This window comes from Neopelma chrysocephalum, unplaced genomic scaffold (genome assembly GCF_003984885.1).
Source record: "Neopelma chrysocephalum unplaced genomic scaffold, ASM398488v2 Primary Assembly neopelma1_73b, whole genome shotgun sequence".
NCBI lineage: Eukaryota > Metazoa > Chordata > Aves > Passeriformes > Pipridae > Neopelma > Neopelma chrysocephalum.
This window is the reverse complement of record NW_020897734.1, coordinates 1,762,916-1,785,091: the sequence shown is the minus strand read 5'-3', so window position 1 is coordinate 1,785,091 and position 22,176 is coordinate 1,762,916. Positions and strand designations below refer to the sequence as shown.

The 22,176-nt window shown below is 42.2% G+C and overlaps 1 protein-coding gene across 1 annotated transcript; it reads left to right on the top strand.

Moving 5' to 3' along the window:
• Nucleotides 1-3,841: 3,841 nt before the first annotated feature.
• ESX1 (ESX homeobox 1) lies at nucleotides 3,842-12,988 on the top strand. The gene is made up of 5 exons (XM_027687127.1): nucleotides 3,842-3,941; nucleotides 4,049-4,262; nucleotides 4,340-4,385; nucleotides 10,005-10,291; nucleotides 11,612-12,988. The coding sequence occupies exons 1-5, from the start codon at nucleotides 3,842-3,844 to the stop codon at nucleotides 11,835-11,837; spliced, it is 873 nt and encodes a 290-aa protein (XP_027542928.1). The 3' UTR covers nucleotides 11,838-12,988.
• The last annotated feature ends 9,188 nt before the right edge of the window (nucleotides 12,989-22,176 follow it).

Here is a 22,176-nt window from a genome sequence, read left to right as displayed (position 1 = left end):
AACTAAGGCTTTGTCCCACAACATTCAGTCTTGCAGTTCCCCAGTACTTACAGGATTGCCACACGTAAGATCTAATCCCGTAAAAAGAAAGAGAGGTGCTGATCTTCAAGTTCACCCAGATCTTCAGGCCTCAGTGTAAAACAGAAATAGAATGAGATACCAATTGTATTAATTAGAATATGAAACAATCTGATGAGGTACATTGGCATTAAAGGTGTTCAGCACTTTTCAGGATGTAGTTCCTATAACATCAATCAAAGCTGACTCAGAGTTCTCATCAGAATCACTTCTGCCTTTCCCAAGTTTTGCACTTAGATCTCTCAGATATCTTTCTTCTTCAAGCCAATAAAGCTTCAGGCTGAGCTGCCAAACTAACTCCTTGGACTTTCTTCAGGAAATTTTTCCTGTTAATTTCATCATATTTTGTCTCAGAACTTTCTTTCAATATAAATATAGTCAGGCTTTGTTTTTTAGGCCTAAGTACTAAACTTAATTAAAATGCATTTATGTATTTAAACCTCTATAAAGAATGCTGAAGCACATTATCAACACACCAAGAAACATTTCAAGCACATCAAACACAAGTCCCCCTCATGCAATTGCAACTCTGCTGTCATCCACAAACACACACATATGGTTCCTTTCATTTTTCAAATACTTTGTGGACAAGGTGAGCTTTATGAGTGTCACATTTTACTTTGTATGGGAGTCAAAGAAAACCAAGAAAGCAGTTGCAACAAGGTTGGTTAAATACAAAGTGATGAAAAAGTCATTTAGATCACACTCTTTTGGGGCATTTTTCAATGGCATTAGGCAGCAACTACAAGACGGGTTGTTCAGCTTATGACAAGACACAATACAAATCCAAATTACCAAATTAAAAGTCAGCAGTGTAAGTGTGACTTGCCTGAGAACATCCGAAAAATACAGCTGTGTGGTGGGTTGACCTTGACTGGACACGAGGTACACATCAAGCTACTCTGTCCCTCCTCTCTTCAGCAGGACGGGGAGGGGAGAAAACAAGTTGAAAAAAGCTAATAGGTCAAGATAAAGGCAATTTATTAATGCAAAACCAAAGGCCAGGCATGGAAGCAAAGGGAGACAAAAGATTTATTCTCTACTTCCCATCAGTAGGCGATGTCTGGTCACTTCCTGGGAAGTAGGGCTTCAGCACACGTAGGAGTTACTCTGGAAGACAAATGTCATAACAACAAATGCCTCACACCCCTCGTCCTTTCCCTCAGCCTTTATTGCTGAGCAGACATCATATGGTCAGTTGGGGTCAGCTGTCCCAGCTGTGTCCCCTTCCAAGATCTTGCCCACCTCCCCCACACTGGCTGAGGTGAGAATGTTGCAGAGACAGCCCTGATGCTGAGGAGCACTGCTCAGCAATAGCCACAGCAGTGGTGTGTTACCAACACCTTTTTACCAATACACAGCACAGCCCTATGGGGGCTGCTCTGGGGAAAATTAACTCCCTCTCAGCTAAACCCAACACAATCTCCACCCATTTTTCCACATAATTTGTATCATGCTCAGGTCCCACATAATTTAATACATATACATCTTCTAACCATGTCATTGCATTTAAATCTCATTACTTACCAACATGTACAACTTGTACTACATACTTAATCCATCTTTACATCCAATACACAGTTTTATACATTCTCATTAACTAATATCCACTGTCCTTTAACACTAAACTAATATTCTCATGTTAACCAGCCAAGTGGCTTCTGGTAAATTTATATCAAATGTTTCTGTGTCCCATTGCCTAATGATCTCAACATAGTCTTTAGCAGCCCATTATATCTCTCATTCTTTCCAGAGGCTTGTGGGTGATAGAGCATGAGATACACCCCCAAATTGCTATGTTTCTCTGCCCACCAAAGCTGCTCTGTCACTACCCACCTCAGCTGGACAAGGTAGAGAAAATATAATGAAAGGCTCATGGGTCCAAATAAGAACTGGCAGATATCACTCACCAGTTACCATCCCAGGCAAAACAGTCTAGATTTACGGAAATTCATTTATTACCAATCAAATGAAAAATAAAATAAAATCGGTGATGGAAAAATAAAATAAAATCTTAAAACACCTTTCCCACTCCCTTCTTTCTGAGCTTAACTTCACTCCTGCATTCCCTACCTCCTCCCAGCACAGAGGGACAGGGAAGGGGGATTTCAGTCAGTGCATCACACCTTGTCCCTGCCGCTCCTTCCTCCGGAGTGGAAGGACTCCTTACACTCTTCCTCTGATCCAGCCTCAGGTCCCTCCCATGGGAGATAGTTCTTCATTAATGGCTCCAGCATAGATCCTTTCCACAGGGTACAGTATCTCAGGAACAGGGTGCTTCAACATGGGTCCCCTCCAGGGTCAAAAGTCTTGCCAGCAAACCTCCTCCAGCACAGACTTCTCTCTCCACGGGTCATCTTTCATAAAGGCAGCCTACTTTTTCAAGAGTTAGTATCAGTAAGTGCTTTCCCAGCCTTCTCATCTGAAGGTGCTGCAGGAATAGGTTCATGTAGGTGTTGCTTCAGGCCAAACACGATTTTTGTAGTGAAGGGAATGAAGTTGAGGCTGACTCAATGAAGAGCCCTGCAGCAGAGCAGTGAGACAGCAAGGAGGTGTCAGTAACAAAGACAGAAGCACTAAGCACCTACACAGCCCCAGTGAGGTGAGAGGAGGACAAAAGGAAAAAATTATTTGCTCACAGACTACAGTGCCAGGAGGAACCAAAAGATTATTCAGCCAGACATCTGGTGTAAGATAGGCCATAGATTCAGAAAACATCCCTGTACTGACAGCCTTTACATCTTCAGCTAGAACGTAAACCATCGAGCCTTGATGCAGACAGACAGAGAACACAGAAAACCACCACCTACATTGTTTCAAAAGTTAGTTATAAACCCACAGATTTTTAAATCTTTATCTAATTTCTAATCTAAATTTGTCTGGCTTCAGCTTTCAGCCACTGGTTTTTGGCTTTGGGGTTTTTTTTAGTCCCTTTCTGCTGCACTCTCTATTAAGACTCTCTAGAAAGTAGTATTTCATTCTCAACCCCCAAAATCAAGGCCCTGGGACTAAGTAATTTTGTCATCTAATTTAAGTCAGTCTCTATCAGTACACCACGGTAAGATCACAGAACTGCTGGAAGTCTCCCTGTGCAGGAAATAGTTTCCAGACCTCCTGTTGAGGAATCATTGCTGTAACAGCACAGACAACAGAATTCTAGCAGGAGTGGAATCAGAGATCTCCAGGAAAAAAGGCTCAATCTTGCCTGGGTTTGCACACTTCCCCTGCACCTGCCGGCACACGGCACTTCACAAATCAGTCTTAAAACGCTGAATTCAACAAGTTTAAGTTCATAGGAAGCAATAAAGGCAAACTCCAGTGATCCTTCTCCCTCTGTGTGAGGGAGTGATCCCCCTCGCACTCCCGGCGCTCAGCCGGGGGCTGTCAGGCCCCGCTGCCGACCCAGCCGCACAACTTTGATGCCTTAGGCATCGACTTCACCGCAGCCGCTCCGCGCCCTCAAAGGAGCCTTGAAAAAGTTACCTCCGGCCCGCGGAAGCGGGCGGTAAGGCCCGAGGGCAGGGCAGGGCACGGCACCAGGACAGCGGCCTGCCCCGGGGCTGCCCCGACGGGGCGGCTCTCCCTGCCCCCCGGGGGAGGCGGCCCGGCCCCTGCGCGGCGAGCGGGGCCCGGCGCGTCCCACCCTCGGCCTTGACGCCACGCGCTAATGAAATGCTAATGCCGGGGCGCGGAGCCGGGCGCTGCCCGCCACCATAAAACCGGGAGCGGCGCGGGGGCCCTGCCCCGCCGCCGGCCCGCAGCCATGCAGAGCGCGGCCCCCGCCGCCCCGCCGGCCCTGCACCTGCTCACCTCCTACTTCATCGACAGCATCCTGGGCCGGGGCCCCGCCGCGGGGCGGCACGGTGAGGGGCAGCGCGGGGCGGTGCGGGGCGGGCGGAACGGTGGGCACGGTGAGGGGCGGCGGGGCGCTCCCCGCCCGCCCCGGTAACTCCGCGGTTCTCCCCCGCAGGCGCGGAGCGCTCGGTGCCGCCGCGCCCCGTCCGGGCGCGCAGCCCCGCGGAGGAGCCGCCGGCCGAGGGGCGCGGGGGGCGCCCGCCCGGCTCCGAGGCGCCCGGTCCGGTGAAGAGGAAGCAGCGGCGCTACCGCACCACGTTCAGCACCTTCCAGCTGGAGGAGCTGGAGCGCGCCTTCCGCAAGTCGCACTACCCCGACGTGTTCACCAGGTAGCGGGAGGGGCGGGCGGGGGGGGCCGTGCGGGGCGGCCGCTGGGCTCCGGCACTAACCGTGTGTGCCCCCGCAGAGAGGAGCTGGCCCTGCGCCTGGACCTGACGGAAGCCCGGGTGCAGGTGAGTGACGGGCGCGGCGGTACCGGGGAACCCTGCTGGGGGCTGGGGGCGAGCTCAGAGACGCCCCAGGAGCGCTGATAGTAGGGGGAACGCAGGGCGCTGTCCCCGTGCTCAGCCGAGAGGGAAGGGAATAGCGGCGGGGGCCGGGACCGCGTCCCGTCCGCGCCGGGGGGTGCTGAAGGGACGGGGGAAGGGGCGCGGTACCTCCGCGGCGGGGAAAGGGTTCGGGAGCGCTCCCAGGTTGCGCTTCACACCCGCGTGTGCTGCCGCCTTCGTGGGTCTAAAGGCAAGTACTACCTCCTGAGTGCTGAAACAGCTTTTAAAAAAAAAAAATAAATCAGGTGGTTCACAGCAAATGAGGGGTTCTGTGGGGCATCCGAAGTTATTTACCGAGGCTGCAGTGAAGTTTACACCCTCTTCTTGCTCTAACTTAGCTCCATAAAACAGTCACACTTCTAAATGACTGGTTAAAACAAATGAAAGATTAATTTGACATTCATATATGACAGGCACTGTCCAGGAAAATTTCATGCCTGGCTGGACTGTGATTGTAACAATGCCCATAGAGCTTCATCATACAGAGACAGACACTAATGACTTGTAGCCTGCAGTTTGCTTAAACTACAAATGACCCTTAGTAACTTTTCCTGACTCTATGCACTCCTGCTTAACATTACCTCTTAAGAAGCAGTTTCTTTAGATTCATCTCTTGTATAACCTAGAAATCCTTTTTATACAGAAACTATAGCCTTAAAAAAAATAATAGTTGTTTCAAAAGGTGTGAAGGCTTTCAAAGTATTTTTAAGCTCAAAATGACAATTGCACTAAATTTGGCTTGTTCTGTGTATCAGATATTGACTGTTCCAGCACAGCTCTGGGTTTGTGCCTACTTGTGAAAGACTGAGAACTGGTACAGCTGCTCAGTGTGACAGCCCTACTAACTCCTGTAGCTTTGTTACTGTTGATGCCAGATCCTTGTTTGTATACGTTGTCATTACTTCAGTCACTGGATGGGTGATGGTTCACACTAGCTAATGTCTGTAAAATTGTAACTTCTTTAGTTTGGTTTTTTTTTAATATGCACCATCTTCAGAAAAGGCCTTAGAAGTATGAATGGTACTTCATAAGTGACTCAGAATATCTAGATGCACTTTTCATCTCTCTTTTTTGGACTTGGAGGAAATTATGTGCCCTCTCCTCTTCCTACCATCAACAATCCCTAAAACCTCCAGTCACTGAAATGACCCAGTCTCTGGCAATTACACATGGCATTTAACAGTGGAAAAGACATGGGTGGAAAGCTGTTAATTTACCTGTTACTGTCACATTCCCTTTGTGGGGTACATGCTCTGTAGATCCTGTGAAGGAATAGTGCAGTGGTATATGGCAAAGAGGGACTTTTCTCTCAGTGACTCATCAAGAAGAAATTGAAATGTTTATGTTTGATGGAGTAAAAAAGGAATTAAGAAGGGAAATAGCAGAGCTGATGCATCCACAGTGGATGGAAGGAACAGCAGAGAGCTGTTCCTGGCACCTCCTTACCTCCTTAAGATATCACATCTTAACACAGGTCTCCTGGGCACAGGGCACAGAGTCAGCACAGTTGTTTAGGGTGAGCTTGCAGCGCACAGTGCCTCAGCTCCAGTGCACGTGTTCTTATCCTGCGGGAAATGGGGCTTAGCCTGGAGGGAAGGGGAGGCATAGGAATAGGTACTATATCAGTGGTGATGTACTGTACTTAGCAAGCTATCTTAATTCCCAAATGCTTGCCTCATGTGCCTGTGCTCATAATTGCTCTATAAGGCATCCTGTGTGAGGTGAAGACTTCCAGTCCTGTCCCACGGTACCTGGCTAAACCAGTTGACATGAAAACTGGTATCTCTTTATTTACTCAAGTGTAAACTGAACAAACTGATCTTACCCAATTTAGTCAGACCATTTCTTCACCTCGGTGTGTTTTCAAATTGAGGTTTGCTTCTCTGGGGAGAGCCTTCCATCAGCCAGCTGAAACGGGTACCAGGCACAACATTGTTCCTCCTCTTGCATTTTGAATCTTACATGAAAGTGAACAAATAAGAAAAAAATTTGCATGAACATATGCTCATTCCAGCATCACTTCAAAGAGATCCCCTCACCCAACCCCCATTATTTACTTGTATAGAGGAGGGGAGATGGCAGCATTCCTTACCTTGGGAAAGGGGTAGTTGGAGAGTCTGCAAAAACCTTTTCATAACCTGGAGCCATGTTGGGGTGCTTTTCAGTAGCATTTGCATCTGTTGTTGCCATTCTGCTTCTCATAATTGGTACTGTTAGGATGGGAGGAAAACAGGAAAAAGTTAAAAGAATATGTTATTTTGTTAATGTGAGCAGTAAAACATTCCATGGGTATTTCAGTACCATAAATCGCATCAGTTTTAAAACATGAGCTTACAGATATAATTGATCTGGGCATCCTTGTTATATTTTCTCATTATAACCCTCTTATTCATCTGCAGCAGAAACACGATACAGTTAGACACATCTGTTTCTTTTTAGCATCATTAGGTATTACATCAATTAAATAGGATACATTTTTAAAGAAAATTACAGCAAGAAAGCTATCAAATTTTACATGCTCACCTTTTCCTTTATGAAAGACCTAAATCTCTTGTCAGATATGCTGTAATTGCAAATATAATCTGGGTAATGTTTAGCATACAATTCTAACTTGGTAGTTTAAAACTCATCTTTGAGTAGTAAGTAATGCATTTTTTCCACAGTGTTTTACCACTGATATTACAGTCATACCATAAAAATCCTAAGACTGGTATAGCAGTTTCTGTTATGGTTAGTTTGGCACTTGAGATGTGTCTGAAAATAGAGTAAAGGCAAGTTAAGCCTTTTATTTGAAGCAAAGGAAAACCACTTAACAAAAGGTTCAAGATGACTAATCTGAATGTTAATGACTATAATATATGCAGTAGATTTTGAAAGCTGTTTCTCATGTCAGTGTAAGGTATGAGGCATGGATCTGCTCTTCTATTACCACTTGCATTGATTGTACCACTAAGGAACTGAAAGCCAGCCTTTTTCTAAAGGTAATTATTAGATATGTATGCTGGCATTTCCTTCCAGTTTGATAAACAAAAAAATCTGAGAGATGACTAAGGTTTGGTTTTAAGCCCGAAATTATCTGTAACATTAAAAAAATTATTTTGTAGTCAAGAGTGCACATCTGCACTGCAGTGATCAAATGGATTTGCTTTAGGCAGAGAAAGCAGGAAAGCAGATATCTCATTTGGTGTTAGGCTTCTTTATGAAGAACAGATTGAAGAACAGTGCTAAGATTTAGTAAGGCCATGAACACCTTGGCAGCATTTATCGTTTTTAAGAAAGGCTGTATCTGCATATCTGCAGTGCGAGACAGTTCACTGCCTTTTCAACTGGATTTTATTCTCATGGAAAACACTAACACCTTTGAGTTGATCTTCTGCTATGAGATCTTAGCTAAGCTCCACTTACAAATATTTAGGATTACTGGTTAATAGTGATTTAAAGTCATCTGATCTCAGTAATTGAGTTATTTTTTTTCTTACCAGCCCCCTGTGTTGGGCTAATACAGACCAAGTGTCCTCCCTGTCACACGGGCACAGCTGCCTGGCATTTCAGGGGTTCAGATATTCCTTCGTAAGACATCTGACCACTGAAAGCCACGGGCTGCTGGAGAAAGGACCAAAGAATGAGTCAAAGCACTCAAGAATTTTAAGTAACAGCATCACTATTTTGATGTTCTGACTTTTCTGCTAAAGACACCTCCCTCTGCCCACTGCTTGTGCAGCGAGGCAGTTATATATGTAACCCGAGGGATATAAATCCCTCCTCCAGGAGAACAGCAACTCACAGTGTAAAGATACTATATGCATTGAAAGGAGTAGAGTAGTAGTCCTTCAGCTGGCTCCTGAAAACCCCAGAGTGAGTGCTCTGAAAGAGGCAGTTGTTACTGACAGAGGGACACAAAGGCTGGGCGTGCTGCAGTGTGTGAAGGGCCTTCCCTCCAAACACACTTCATGTTATTTGAGCACCTGAAGGTAAGTCACATTGCTGGAAATGGTTATATGGAGTGTCTGAGATAAAGCAAACAGCAAAACCGGGACCCCCAAAATCCTGATTTTTAGGTGCTTTAGTTGTTATTTAAAACTCTTTGAAAACGTTTTTTGACTGAAATGTAATTGTGGATACAAAAAGAAACTATTGAAAAAGCATGCATCTGTAAAACTGCTGCATCCAAGGTCATAATACAGATTTCTATAGAATTTTACTATTTCAGAAATACCAATATCAGAGGAATAACTAATTTTAGAACATGTTGTAATTTTTTTGATACTTGAATTTTTACAGTTTAATTTTATGATTTTAGTTTGCTTTAGTGGCTTTGATAGACTCTTATTAAGAAGTCATCTTCATTATTATGGTAAAAGACCCTCATATTTGAAGTTTACCTTTGCTGTAAATCAGAAGTAAATTTTAGAGAGTCATAATTTTATCCAGGACACAAATTGGTCTTTCAAACAACTCTTCTTCCTTGTGTTACCACTCTCTATTTATCATTATTATTTACAATATTGAATCCTGATTAGCGCATTCAAGTTTTATACATAGGAGGTGCCTGCAAGCAGCTCACTGAATTGCAACAGTAGTTATGTACAAGACTGCTGAATGAGATTATGGGCCACAGCTAATGCCTTTCTTCCAAATCCAGATCCAGTTCAGAATCCACCTCCAACAGCCTCCACTGCCAAGGGGGCTGGAAGAACCTGAGCTGCTGAGTCACATTTGGATGTTGAGTGTTCAACATCTTTTGTGTTCACATTTTTGGCGTTTTTATATATCCTCGATTTAGATTCTCTCTCCCTCACTTTAGAGCTGATACTCTTCACTCCTCTTTCCTGCCATCCTGAGTCTGAATGTTCTGCTCAGTGAATGCTAAAGAATAACAGTGTGAAGCGTCTGTTTTCTGATCTATAGATTCAGTTGACTAAAGTCTTTAAAAGATGTTTAATGGGCTAAAGTAATGACTAGTCAGGCTTGAAGAGGCAACATACTCACCAGCATTCTACACAAACCTAATAGCAGCTAGAGCCCTTTTAGAAACAGCTTGGTACCCTGTTCCAATACTGCTTACTAGATTTTCTAGTTTAGTATTGGCTTTCACTGCAATTCAGTAAATCACTTTCATGTGCTGTTTGCATTCACGGTAGATAGCAAAAGTTCTCATTTTACTTTTGAATTCTCTACATAAAACTGTGGGATGCAGCTACCAAGATAAAAAGCTCATGATATGTTTGGCCTAGTTACTCTTACAGTCATGATTAAGTTGCTTCCTGAGGTATCTGTACAGAAATAGCCACCTCTTGAATGGCTTTGTTGAAGTTTAACTTTCAATAAATAGCTTATGTGAAAGGGAGAATGATAATTTTTAATAACTGCTCATGAGTTTTCAGGTGATAGGTGTTACAATGGCTTTAAAACATATGGTTTAACAGTAAATATTTTGCCACCTGCATCAATGCGTGCAGTAGTATCTGGTAAGACAAGCTACAGAGTAAGTTCATCTAATGCCTTTATAATTTTTTATTGAAGGTCTGGTTCCAAAACAGAAGGGCAAAGTGGAGAAAACGTGAAAAAAATGAAATTCTGGGGACTGTTCCAGGAATCTCCTTAACGCACCCACTTGGTCTATTTTTGGATGTTCCACTGAGTCATTCTCCCCTCCTAGATCCCACGTGGAGGTCAATGCCTCTTTCAACATTGGCTGTGCCATCTATGTCTCCAGCTTTTAGCCCTTCAACCTTAGGGCCATTTGGCCTCAACAGCCTTACCTGGACTTCTCTCTTCAGAAATCCTATTTTAAATCCACATTTTGGAAGGTACAGAATCAATTATTTTTTTTCTAAATCTCTAAACCGTTAAAAAATGCTGCATTTTTATTAGTTTGATACTCACACGTTCTCAATAAATGTGTTCCCATAGAGAGATAAACTTAATAAAATGGGTTAGTTCCCATGTAGGATAGCTTGAATAGGAATAGCAAGATTTAGGTTTGCCATGCTAGTAAAAAATTAACATGTAATTGTTTTTTTGAAGACCAGTTGTGCATACTTACTGCAATTTTGGTCTCACTGAACTCTAGTCTTCACACAGACTGCTGTGACCCGGGTGGCTGCAGCTTCATCCTTATCTCAGGCTAACACAGGTTATACACCATAAAGATGTGGCTGCAGGCAGACATGATGTGTAGGTGATTTGACAGAATAAAGGTATTTAACATTTCTTCTCAGAAGACTGGGAGCCTGGCTATGTATAGAGACACAGCTTGAGAGAGAGAGATTGAGAGAGATCTTCCTGGCTCTTACATGTCCTGCTAAAAGCCAGCCCATTTCCCTTGGCAGGTGATGTGCTCTCAGCACACAGAACCAGCCCACAGCCAATCTCCTTTTCTTTCTCTGTAGTCAGACACTCCAGCAATTCATTTTGGCTGAACCTGCTGTCTGGGCTTTCTTGCCTGGCAACCTGAAATTTATCAGCAAAATGCTACTGCTGCTCTAGTGTACCCCATAAAATAGGAAAAAAGCGTGTGTGTAGTGTATGTGTGCCTGTATACATCTAATAGGTATGTAGATATATAAATATATATATTTAAAATATAAAAATATTTATAAAAATAGAAGACAGCACTCTTGCTGAAATTGGAGCTTGTGTGGTAGTTCCACATTAACAGACAAACAAATGCTGCTTTTCACATGGAATCAGTTGATCTGAACAAATTGGCTGTATAAACAGCCATATAAATTGGTCTTTTTATGAGATGGTTTATTGCTTTCAGAGAACAGGCTGATCTGCAGCATCCCAGGTTTGTTTAGAAAGGATTTAGCATGAGGAGTTAAGCAAATGCTGTTCTAGGTATCTGCATGCCATGTCTGATCATCTCTCTTTCATTTTATTTAAAAGTGTTTTGGTTTTTTATTTAGGGTGGGTTTTTCTGGTTGTTTTTGGTTTGGTTTGTTTTTTTTTAAAGGCAAGAGACTATGCTGCAAAATCAAGCTAAAACAAAATGTACATGTGGAAGAAATTGAAAATTTTGGCACATTTTTTCCTAGTACTTTGGGTGGGGGAAGCTGCAACTCAGTAAGTACTTGTTCTCCAAAACAATTCTTAATTTGGATAATATTGACTTCTTTCAAATACAGGTTTCTCAATGCTTTAAATCCTCTCGTGACAACAGCTTCAGTACTAATGAAAGCTCCTGGACCCCCGTCAGACCCTGCTCTTACTGCCTTCACTGATCCAGCAGCAGTTGAAAGGAAAACGTCAAGCATTGCAGCACTAAGACTCAAAGCGAAAGAACATTCAGCACAAATCCCTCAATTAAACCTCATCTCCAGTCTTACAAACACTAACAAAGAACTTTGTTAGGAGCTCTCCCACAGACTGCAGCCACGGAGGGGGAAGTGAATGCCTTCTCCAACAAGTAGCTCTCGTTAGAGAGACACGTTTAAAAAAAAAGAAAACACACACACACGCAGAGCTGTAGCTCCTGTATCTTCAGTAACGGACTGAAAGGAATAACCCTGCTAAAGATGGTTTTCCTTCATTACAACATTAAATCAGGTAGTAAGTTGGCTTGCATAATTTCTCACACTACAGAAACAGGAACTATCTCTTCTTTGTAAATGAATCTGAAGCTTTGAAATCACCAGACTCACCAGATGCTAGTCCAAAGGTTCCAAATTCTTTGTAGAAATAACCAGTTTTCTAAGCAATCCTTAACTTACTTCTCAGGAGGAACTCTTACATGCAGTACTTGAGACGTAAGAATCTGTACACAGTTATTAACTTGGAGACCATGCTTCATGTTGAAGTGCAAATGCCAGTGAAATATTGCATTCTAGACAGACTTAGCAGGAACGAGATGGGGACTGTTTTCAGTATGGGCTTTTGATTCAGAACTAGGTTTGTACAAAGAGTACCTTGTTTCAAATTTTTAAAAGAAGTTTGCTTTATGTTCAGGGTGGCAATGTTTTAATAGTTAAAAAAGTTTAACCTTTGTATATGAAAACTGTATCTGTGGAAGTAGGTTATCAGTGTGCAGTAAATTGTGTGTAGTTCTCTGTGTATGTACATACTTGTCAATCAGTAGCTCAGAGCTGTAAATATGAAGTTGCTGAATACTTATAGCAAGATTTCTGGCACATCTTACCAGACCAGTAAGTTAACAGATTACTTGTACGTTTTGAGACATTTCATGCCTTGAGTAGGTTCAGAATTTAAGTGAAAACTAAATGTGAAGTGTTAAATTCTTCCTTGGACTGATGTTGGAATGAGTGAAAACTGAGTCTTTACTGAGCAAGTGTCTACAGTCTTCAAAATCCTGGATTCCTTTCTGGCCTCAAGACAGGTCGTTTTAAAGTCTTTGCTGAATTTCTCCATCCAGGACATGGGACTGAGATGCTTTAGTGTAAAGTGAGGATAAGTAGTATCCTCCTTTTGCAGCTTACTCGCCTACCTCACAGGGCTGTTGTGAGGACTGATTAAACAAACATGACACTGTGCAAATGGCAGAGTTATACAAGTGCTAATTGTTGCTTAGCAGTTACAAAAGAAAGGCCAATAGCTGGTTGCACATGGAGATCACCTTTCCCACACCTCTAGCTGAGGTCCAAGCAAGCTCTGTCTCTGTAGGTTGATGGGACAGCATAGAACTCCTCCATTGGTGCTGCCTCATTCCTCAGAACCATCCTCAAATACATTTACACTGAAAAGATTTTGTATATTTTAAAACTTGTTTCTCCAAGCAGCTCTGGGACTATTCTTAAGACTACAGGTTGAGGTGCAGAGCTCCAGCTACCTCACTGCTGCTTCTGGAGACTCTGCTGAGCTTGTACTTTGGTACGTGACAGAAGAGGCAGTTTGCTGGATCAGACAGATCAGTTTTCCATTTCCTCTGAGATACTCATCGGTTGGACTGCTCTTGAGTCACAACCTACCAAAACAGTGGAAGTATTTCTGGGTTTGCAGACCTCACAGGTAGGAGAAGGTGGTGGCATTTCACTGTTAGGAAAAGCCAGCTTCCCACCCGAGTAGCACTAAGGCTGTGCTGTGCATGGAGCAGCAGGAGGCTGGGGAAGTGATGTAACCAGGACCTCTCACAGAAAGTTTAAGTGTGTTTCTTCCACAACAGCTATTTGCTTCCACCAGTCCACTCTCATGGCCCAGGCTGCCAACTGGCAGCACAACACGGTATCCATTCAAGCACTGAGTTTGTTCCAAATTAACCTTTTAAGTAGGTTAATGGCTTGAAAACTGTCATTACACAACTCCTGTTCTGTACAAGCTTCTGTGGCATCTTTCCTTACCACCAGTGTCTGGCTCTAGCAATGCAAAGAGGTTCTGCAGGAAAGGAGACTCTCTCACTGTTTCATTTAAAGTAGCAGAAACTGTCCTGCATTTGCCATGAGCCACTGAGAAAAGAACTCTGCAATAATAATAAAACCCAGGTATTTTTGCCAAATTCCTAGACAAAATTCACTGGAAGCAGCATGTGAAAAATAACAGCTGAAGGTTGTTTTAATACATTGCATGTAGCTCCTATGTAATCACTAAAATCTCCGTTACTGACTACAGGGCACAGAGATCACACTCAGGCATGGGGGTGGATCAAATTCACAAGCTAAATTTCAGCAGTTATGTCAAAGGTAACTTTCATCTATCAACAAAATTTTTCCAATAGCTATGGATAGAAATAATTTCAGGGACAGCAATTAAACACTCAGTGGCAAAGGAACTTCACTCATGTGCATGACAGCTCCTGCCAGAGCTGGGAGCTGCTACCTCCACCCAGCACACACAGCCACTGCAACACCACTGGGAACTGCAGGGCTGGACAGCAGGGCTGGCTCCTAAACCCTTGCCAGTTTTGATTGGTTGTTGCTCTGTCCTAATTCTCCTTACAAGAGGGCACCTTTCTTCCAAGACACCCTCTGCTCCTTGTTCCTGATTAAATAGGAGCTGTCATCCCTGTGCTGTCTGCATGGAAGACAGTGTCTCCAACCACCAGCAGTTCCCAATGGGTACAGGTAGAGAATATATCTTATTGATGTTTCATCTGGTTTTAGTTTGAAATGCAGAGAGGTTTTCTTTAAGCTGATTTCATTTTTTCTGCTTTAATGAGTCCTTCCAAGAAATTTCCATTCTTTCGTGTGAATTGAAATCCAGCTGTGAGAGCTAATGATATTATGAAAATAAATATGCAGGGCAACACTTGAAATCAGCTTAGGAATCAGTGTGTCTGTAACCAAAACTCAGAAAGCTTTTCATGTTAATTATTACCATCTTACAATGAAATATCACACCAAGGGAAGAAAGTTTACTTATTCAGTATGTTTCAAATTTAAATCAAGAGGCTTAATTACCATCTATTATGGACACAGTATTAAAATTACATTTAAAAAATGTTGAGGAGCAATTAACTGAAAAACCTTCAGCCCGATTTCATAGCTGCACACGGGTCAACAGCTTTGCCGTGAACCAAGTCAGGACATTTGCTTTCCTAGCTTTTCTCAGGGCAATGGGGTGTGCAGCCTCCCACATCCTAAACAGGTCAGCCATTTTACAGAGAGTGTCTCCCACTGAACATTGCAATTATTTCCCAACAGTTTATCTTGCTTTGTGCACTAAATTCTTTAGTCCTAATTTAGGCAAAGCCTACACTGATCTGTATTAAGACTGCAAGATTTGCCCCTATGCCTCTCTTCTGAATAAAGAAGGGTCACAGCCCAGATCTTCTCTGGGTGACATCAAGATTTTTTCCCAGCACAGGTTTCAACTGAAGTAGGCCTGGAGTCCTGGTTGTTTTATTGGGTTTGTCTGGTTTTCCTGAAAGTAAAAATATATGGGAGGATTTCCAAAGCCACACAGATCTAAACACACCCCCAACCCCATCCACCTTCTACAGCCACCATCCCACTAAGGAAAAACCTCTATCTCCAAATTAAACCTATTGACTTTCCCTCCATGTCACAATTTTTCAAGGTGTTTTGTTGGAAGATCCTGCAGCATATTGATATCTCTTCAGGAAACACTGACAAATATTTCTGTTGTAGGGCTCACGTTTGGCTGAATTGTCAAGTTTGTTCAGTTTGTTCTCTGCTCCAAATTCAGTTCTGGTACCATAGGCCGTTGGGTAAATTTCCTTATTTCCAGTGACATAATATCATCAGAACCTAGCCTACAAAGAAAGAGCGATTTTGTTGGGAGAAAAAAAAAGAGAATAATAGGCCAGGTGTTTGAAGAAAAGACAAAGAAACAAGCACAGTAGGGTGTTCTGACTCACAAATCTGTATTGAGAAAGAAGTATTCACGAAGAAAATTAATTTAAGAAGTATGTAGTTCAGGTTTTGAGCCCATAAGTTCCTTTCAAAAACAGATTAGTGATTAAAAACTTTTTTAGTCTAGCAATCTCTTAAACAATTAGCGCAGTAATTGGAAAGGGACTACAAATTCAAATCTAGATGAACATAAAAGAGTTTCCCCATAGAGCTTTGCCTTGGTTTTGTGGGTAACTGGCATGCACCTGCCTTTACCATCAGTGGGACTGAAATACTGAAAAAGTGCTCTGAATAGGGATACAAATGCCCCAAACAGTAATGCCATACAAATTACTTAATTCATGTAAAGTAGAAGTAATTGTATTGATTATGAATGTGTGAGTGAGTCCTTTATTTCAAGTTATATGAGATGTAAACCACCAGCTTTCAATGGGTTCCTCGCTGCAAATTTGCCAACGGTAGAGCGGGATGTTACTTTTTTTTCTCCTTATTCTGAACAATAAATCCCAGTGCACTGCCATTTTTGAAACAGAGATCTGCTGACTTTATGCTAAACCACGTAAACAGGAATTTCTCTGTAAAACTTCCTCTCTCCTTCAGCCAGGTAATAATTTTGCTCCACTTGTTCATCCTGCGAAAGATGCCTGAAATCAAAGGAAAAGTAACATAGGGGAGAAACATCCCCAAACTTCAGATGTTTTTCCCTAAATCAGAACTTTCTTTTTCCTTTTTGCTATTATTGGGATTTTAACAAATCGTTAATTTTCAAGAAATTGAGGCATTACTTCACAGGAGCAGCAGAGCACCAGCAAGAAGCCAGCTCTGCCTGCTGCCTGTCCTCTCCTCAGCCCTTGGCCATGCTGTCCCCCACCCTTTAACATATATGTTCAAAAAAGTATGAGGAAAACCTTGAAAGATTGAAGATGTTCAGCCAAGCAGCACGTCAAGGCACAATTCCTGGAAGGAACATAATATTTTAACTTCATTTGTCGGTTGCAGAAACATTTCCTATATTCTAGATGGAGAATTGCTCTGTGACAGCTGGCAGAAGTCACTGGAAGATTGGGAGGAGCTTGCAAAGTCACACTGATGGAGTAACAAAACTTTTACATTAAAAATATAACTGAATGGAGGATTGTTGGGGTTTAGTTGAGTTGTTGGGGTTTTTTTTATTTTATACCTTAACAGCAATGACCTGCAGAAAAACTAGGACAAAATACCTGATGTAGCTGTTACAGATAAAAACTTTAGTGTGAGGCTTTGGTGTGAGCAGCATAGTGACATTATTGTGAACTAAAGCAGAAGCAGACAAGACAGCTTGAATTACAGTTTCATCTGGTTCAAAAGGGTTGCTAGTAAAATGTATTTAGGTGATCTGCTAAAGAAAAGAATACATTGCATTTTGTAAGTACCCAGTCACAGCTAGAGATTTTGACAAAAGTTGACTTTCACACGCAATTAAACACAATAATTTCAGTTTTCTAGTTTCATAGAAGCTGATCCACAGACTGCCCTATCTCCAGGGTTATTTTGTACTGATAAAAAATCATGGGATTAATGTTTGTGAAAGAAGACAAGAAAGGACAGCATTATTATAGCCTTATTTTCTATATATCCCAAAGTGAATATAGGAAGAGAAGTGAAGCAGGCTGCAATGTTAATGTATGAGAAGAGCCTGGAGACACTCTTATCAGTAAGTTATGAAAACATCTCAGTCTTACTTCTGTTAGTGCTCTCTCAAACTGAACTAGTGGAGAAGTTGCTGACAGCAGCAATAAAGTTTTCAGGTGATGTTTTAGCAGTTGCACTGTAAACATTCAGCTTCTTTGTACAGAGCTGAGCAAAGAGAAAGCAAAGGAGTGAGGGGGCTATGCTTGGAGGACAGAGGAGCAAATGGGAGAAATTCTTACTCAGCTCCCAGCTCCACAGCAGGGTTTCTGCTTTGGACTGTGGTGAGCTCCGAGACCAGCACCAAGCATTACTAGAGCACTCACAAAATTCTCAATTTTAGAAAGAACTCAATCTGCATCTCAAGTTCTCCTCCTGAGTCTATGAGAAAGCAGGAGACAACCTCATTTATTGTTTCTAGCACAGGTGGCCAGACATGGCCATTACTATTGACTCTTACAGAATTTTACTTATGAAGGTGCCATTTCAAATATTTTCAAGAAAAACTGTTCTTAAGACAAAGATGCATGGCTAAGCTGCAGTCAAATATTTGAAATTATCCACAGCCTGAACACTGAAGCATTCAGCAGTTTTGCTTGTGGAAGAGCGCTTTGATCAGAGAAATAAAAACCAGTGCAGGCCATTCAGATGTCTGCACAAGAGAAGATCTAACCATGCAGAACTGAGACTTTCTGGTCCCACTGATGTATACAGTACAGGGTTCAGAGATGTTAATTATTACTGCCATACTTGTAGTAGCCAGAAAGTTGCATTTTAATTGGCATATTCCTCCAAATTTAGAGATTGCTATTCACTGTAAATATTTTTTCCCCCTGGAACTGCCCTTGTGCCACGAAGCTAAGCCATGTTGGACAACCCAGAACATTACCCTTCACTTCCAGAGTTTGCCAGTGTTATTTTGGGATTCTGTTTTTTTAGGTTTGTTTAAGTCCATTATTAATCAGCTAATATTATGCCTTGCAAAATGTATTTTTAAAAGTTATTTTCATAAACACAACTCACAAATCATGGCTGCATGATAATAATAAAACAAACCTACAAAATTACAGTCTTAGATAATTCCTGCAGGAGAAGGATGGGGGTTGTAAAGCCAGAACATCGTTGCTTCTCTCCCTTTAAAGTTTAAAAGGTGTTACATACAGACTTTATAGTTTGGCAGCTATACATCAGATACATAGATAGAAAATATTCTGTTCTCTGCTACTATTTCAATATGGAAAGGTCTCATACACAATGCAACAGATTCACAGCAGGTCCTTAGAAAATATTGTATCTTTAGTACCTTGGAGTAAACAGGGGACTTTAGAAGGAGAAAAATGAATACAACAAGCAATCCAAACAAATTTTAAAATAATTTCACGAATGGTTTCCCTTTCAGAAGGATAAAAAACTCTGGCTACTCTCTAAAACACTCAACTGATAGCTTACTTATTAGACAAAAATTAGTGTCCATTCAACCATGAAAAAGACAAGCCATTATATGCTGTAAGAGAGATCAAACTGACATCAGCTACTGTACATCTTGACACTTACTACATAATCAAAGTAAACTTTGCTATATATGTCTGATCTAATGTACCTGTCAGTTATCACCATCTCTGCTCAGATGAGTTCGTGTGTCACCTATATACATGGGACAAAACAAATAAATAAATTGCAATGTTATCTCTTCAAGCTGCTCACACAGTAAGGGGAGAGTGCTTAGTATTCCATAATGGAGTTAGGAGTAATTTACTGAGAGATAATTTCTTTTGGACCTAAAATCTCCTGCCTCCTGTAGAGCGGACAAATAGAACTATCTAACAGGAAATGGGGCATGATAATACTGCTCTTTAAATAGAACTAACAAAATGGAAATACAATAGGCATTACAAAATATATAGCTAACAGTTATCAAAACCTTTGATGTTTTTATGGCTATTTACTGCAAGAGATTGTATTAGCTGCTCCAGCCCATTTTAATACAAGAAAAGTTTAACATGTTTTTTAAAACACTTTAATAAAAAAAAGTTAAACCTCTGAAGTAGTACTCTCAGGTATCTGGGGAAACTGAGTATGAGGAGGGGAAGCCACTTCGTTGATGAAATAACAAAGATTTGGCAACCTGCTCCAACAATGTTGCACGCAATGAACTATAGTTGTAACAGCCCTGATGGTTTAATCATCCAGAACTAACCTCCCTGTACCTGAACAGAGATGCAGCAGGGTGCAGAGGCTGGGACACTCACCTGGGACTCAAAAGTCTAATTCTACTTCTGACTCTGCCCCTGCACCTCTATATGCCTTAGGCAAAACATTTTGTCCTCTGCCACACTGTGCCCTGCCTACAAAGCCCGATCACCTCAGGGAGAGGAGCATCACTCACCCTTCTGCTTTACAGTGCCCTCAGGATCCTGAGCCTCAGCTCTGCCACATAAGCCATTTCCAAAGGGATCACCTGGGCCCCCTCTCAACCTGCAGAACGGATCTTTCCTGGCAAAGCTGGGAGGGGCTGAGTCAGCAGAAACAGCAGAACTGGGACTCAAGGAGCCCTTCACTTACACTCTGTCTCTTCTCTGCTGCTCTGGGTGAAAAAGCAGATTTCAGACAGCCGTAGGCTTATCATGGCAGTGCACATCCAGTTCCTGAAGAGATCCAGATCACTTCTTTCACTACCCTTCCTGGCTTCTCTGCAGGGGATGCAGTCCATCCACTACTGCACAGCCAACAGGTGACACAAATAGGCATTCATGGAGCATACATCCTCTTGTGACAGGGGTCTGTCCTTTTTTGTCTTTTTTTTATTTCCCCTCACCTTCTCTTTAGGCCATAATTTTACCACCAGTTCCTGAGCTTCAAAAACAACAAATCCAATCTGGAGAAGTAGGAAATTCACCGTGGCTCCTTGCTCAGAGTGATGTTTTGGTTAGGTTTCTTCCTCATAAGAACTTGCTAGCTCTCCTCCAGTTTGTTAAACACAACTCTTCAGCACAGCACACCTTTACCCTTTGCCTGCATCCCCAAAAGAGTAACCAGGGTCTTACTGGACAAATAAATTTGTCAAGTTGATTTTTTGGGGTCATTTTAGCCTTTTTTCAGCTTTATACATATACATTCCTTTCATTGTATTCCCTCTTGATTGCATCTCTATACCAAAATCACCTTGGTTCTGGCCTCTCTTATTTTTTCTCTTCCCATCCTGGGACTCCTGATACCTCTCTAAACTGAAAAGATAAATCATCCAGGAGTAAAATTGTTCCTATAACAGAAAGTGAAATGACTGCAGCTACCCGAACCCAGCTTTGCTTTGCATCCTAGGGTCAAGTTGAATCTCCAGCCACCAAGAATGCTGCTTTATAACAAATTTTTCAGGGCACTCTGTGCTGAGCTTCTTTCCAAAGCATCTCTTTTGTTCTTTTGGCTGGTGTCACTTCCCTCTCAGGGATCTTTTTCAGTACAACAAAATATTTATCAATGCTGAATGCTCTGTGAAGTAGAAGTGGGAAGATTCTCTTCAGTGGAAGATATTTTAAATATTTCACTTTCCAAGTAGCTCTGTGAATACAGGGAAGAAATGCATAACTTAAACACAAGGAGTTACTGACCCAGAAGTGATTAGCATTAGTGTAAAGCTTTCAGACCCTTTTTCATCTTATTGATTCTAAGCAGAATAAATCCGTAAATGATAATAGGGCTCAATTTAAATTACCTACAGCAAGTGCTGCTTTTCAGCTCTCGTCAGACAATCACGCTGTTCAATCGGCTCCATTCTGTATGTACAAAGCAAATTAATGTGTATAAAACAGTCGTAATTCAGGCCAGTTTTTAACAAAAGAATCTTTTATGTAGCACACAACTGCCTTTTATTGACATGCTTTTAATTGAACCTATAATGCTATGTCCATATTCTACCTAATTATAGCAGAAAATTCATATATCTTTGAAAATACTGATCATACCTTTCCCCTTGTAAAGTTCCCAGAAGCTTTACCAGGGTAGAGAATGACCTTCTCAGTTAAGCCCGGATTTGTTCAAAAACACTAAAAGGGCATGAGAAGACAGTTCTGAGCCCACTGCAGCCAAGCAATTCCATTAGTGCACTGAATCAGCAAGGCTGGCTCCTCACTCCTTGAAGCCAATGTGGAAACATGCCTCCCAAAGCCAGGGAGAGGCCACTGCAGATGTGGCACTGATAGAGAAGCCTCCTGTCTGCAAGAATTCTTTCTTAAGCAATTTGTTTCTGTTGCAAAAGAGATCTTTTGTGTGTCTCACTTTCTTTACTTGTGTTGCTCAGTTTGACAGGGTAAGTCCCAGGCAGCCAGGATACTACTACTTTGAAGGGAGAACTCCTGGGACAGCAGAAGCAGCAATGGCAGGAAACAAAGAATTAAAGGTAAATTCTGCAAAATACTTCTGAGTCAATCCAATACATTTGCCCAGTGGGATTATCTTTGTGAGGGCAGCAATGCCATGATGGGGGAGATTACTTGCACTTGTCTCTGCCATTTCAACTAGGATGGCTCAAAGAGTGTTAGTGGGGGACTCTGCAGAGATGGAGAAGGAAGAGGACAGAGAACAGGCCTTTTACTCCCATTTTGACATTGCCAAGTCCAGACCTTGCTGTGGATAGGAAAAATCCTGTTGTCAACTTCCACAGCCTTTGCAATAAAGCCTCAAACGAAAACAACAGCACATATTCTTCCTTAAGAACTACACATGCCATACCATGGTTACCAGCAGCAAAGAGCAAATAAACCCAA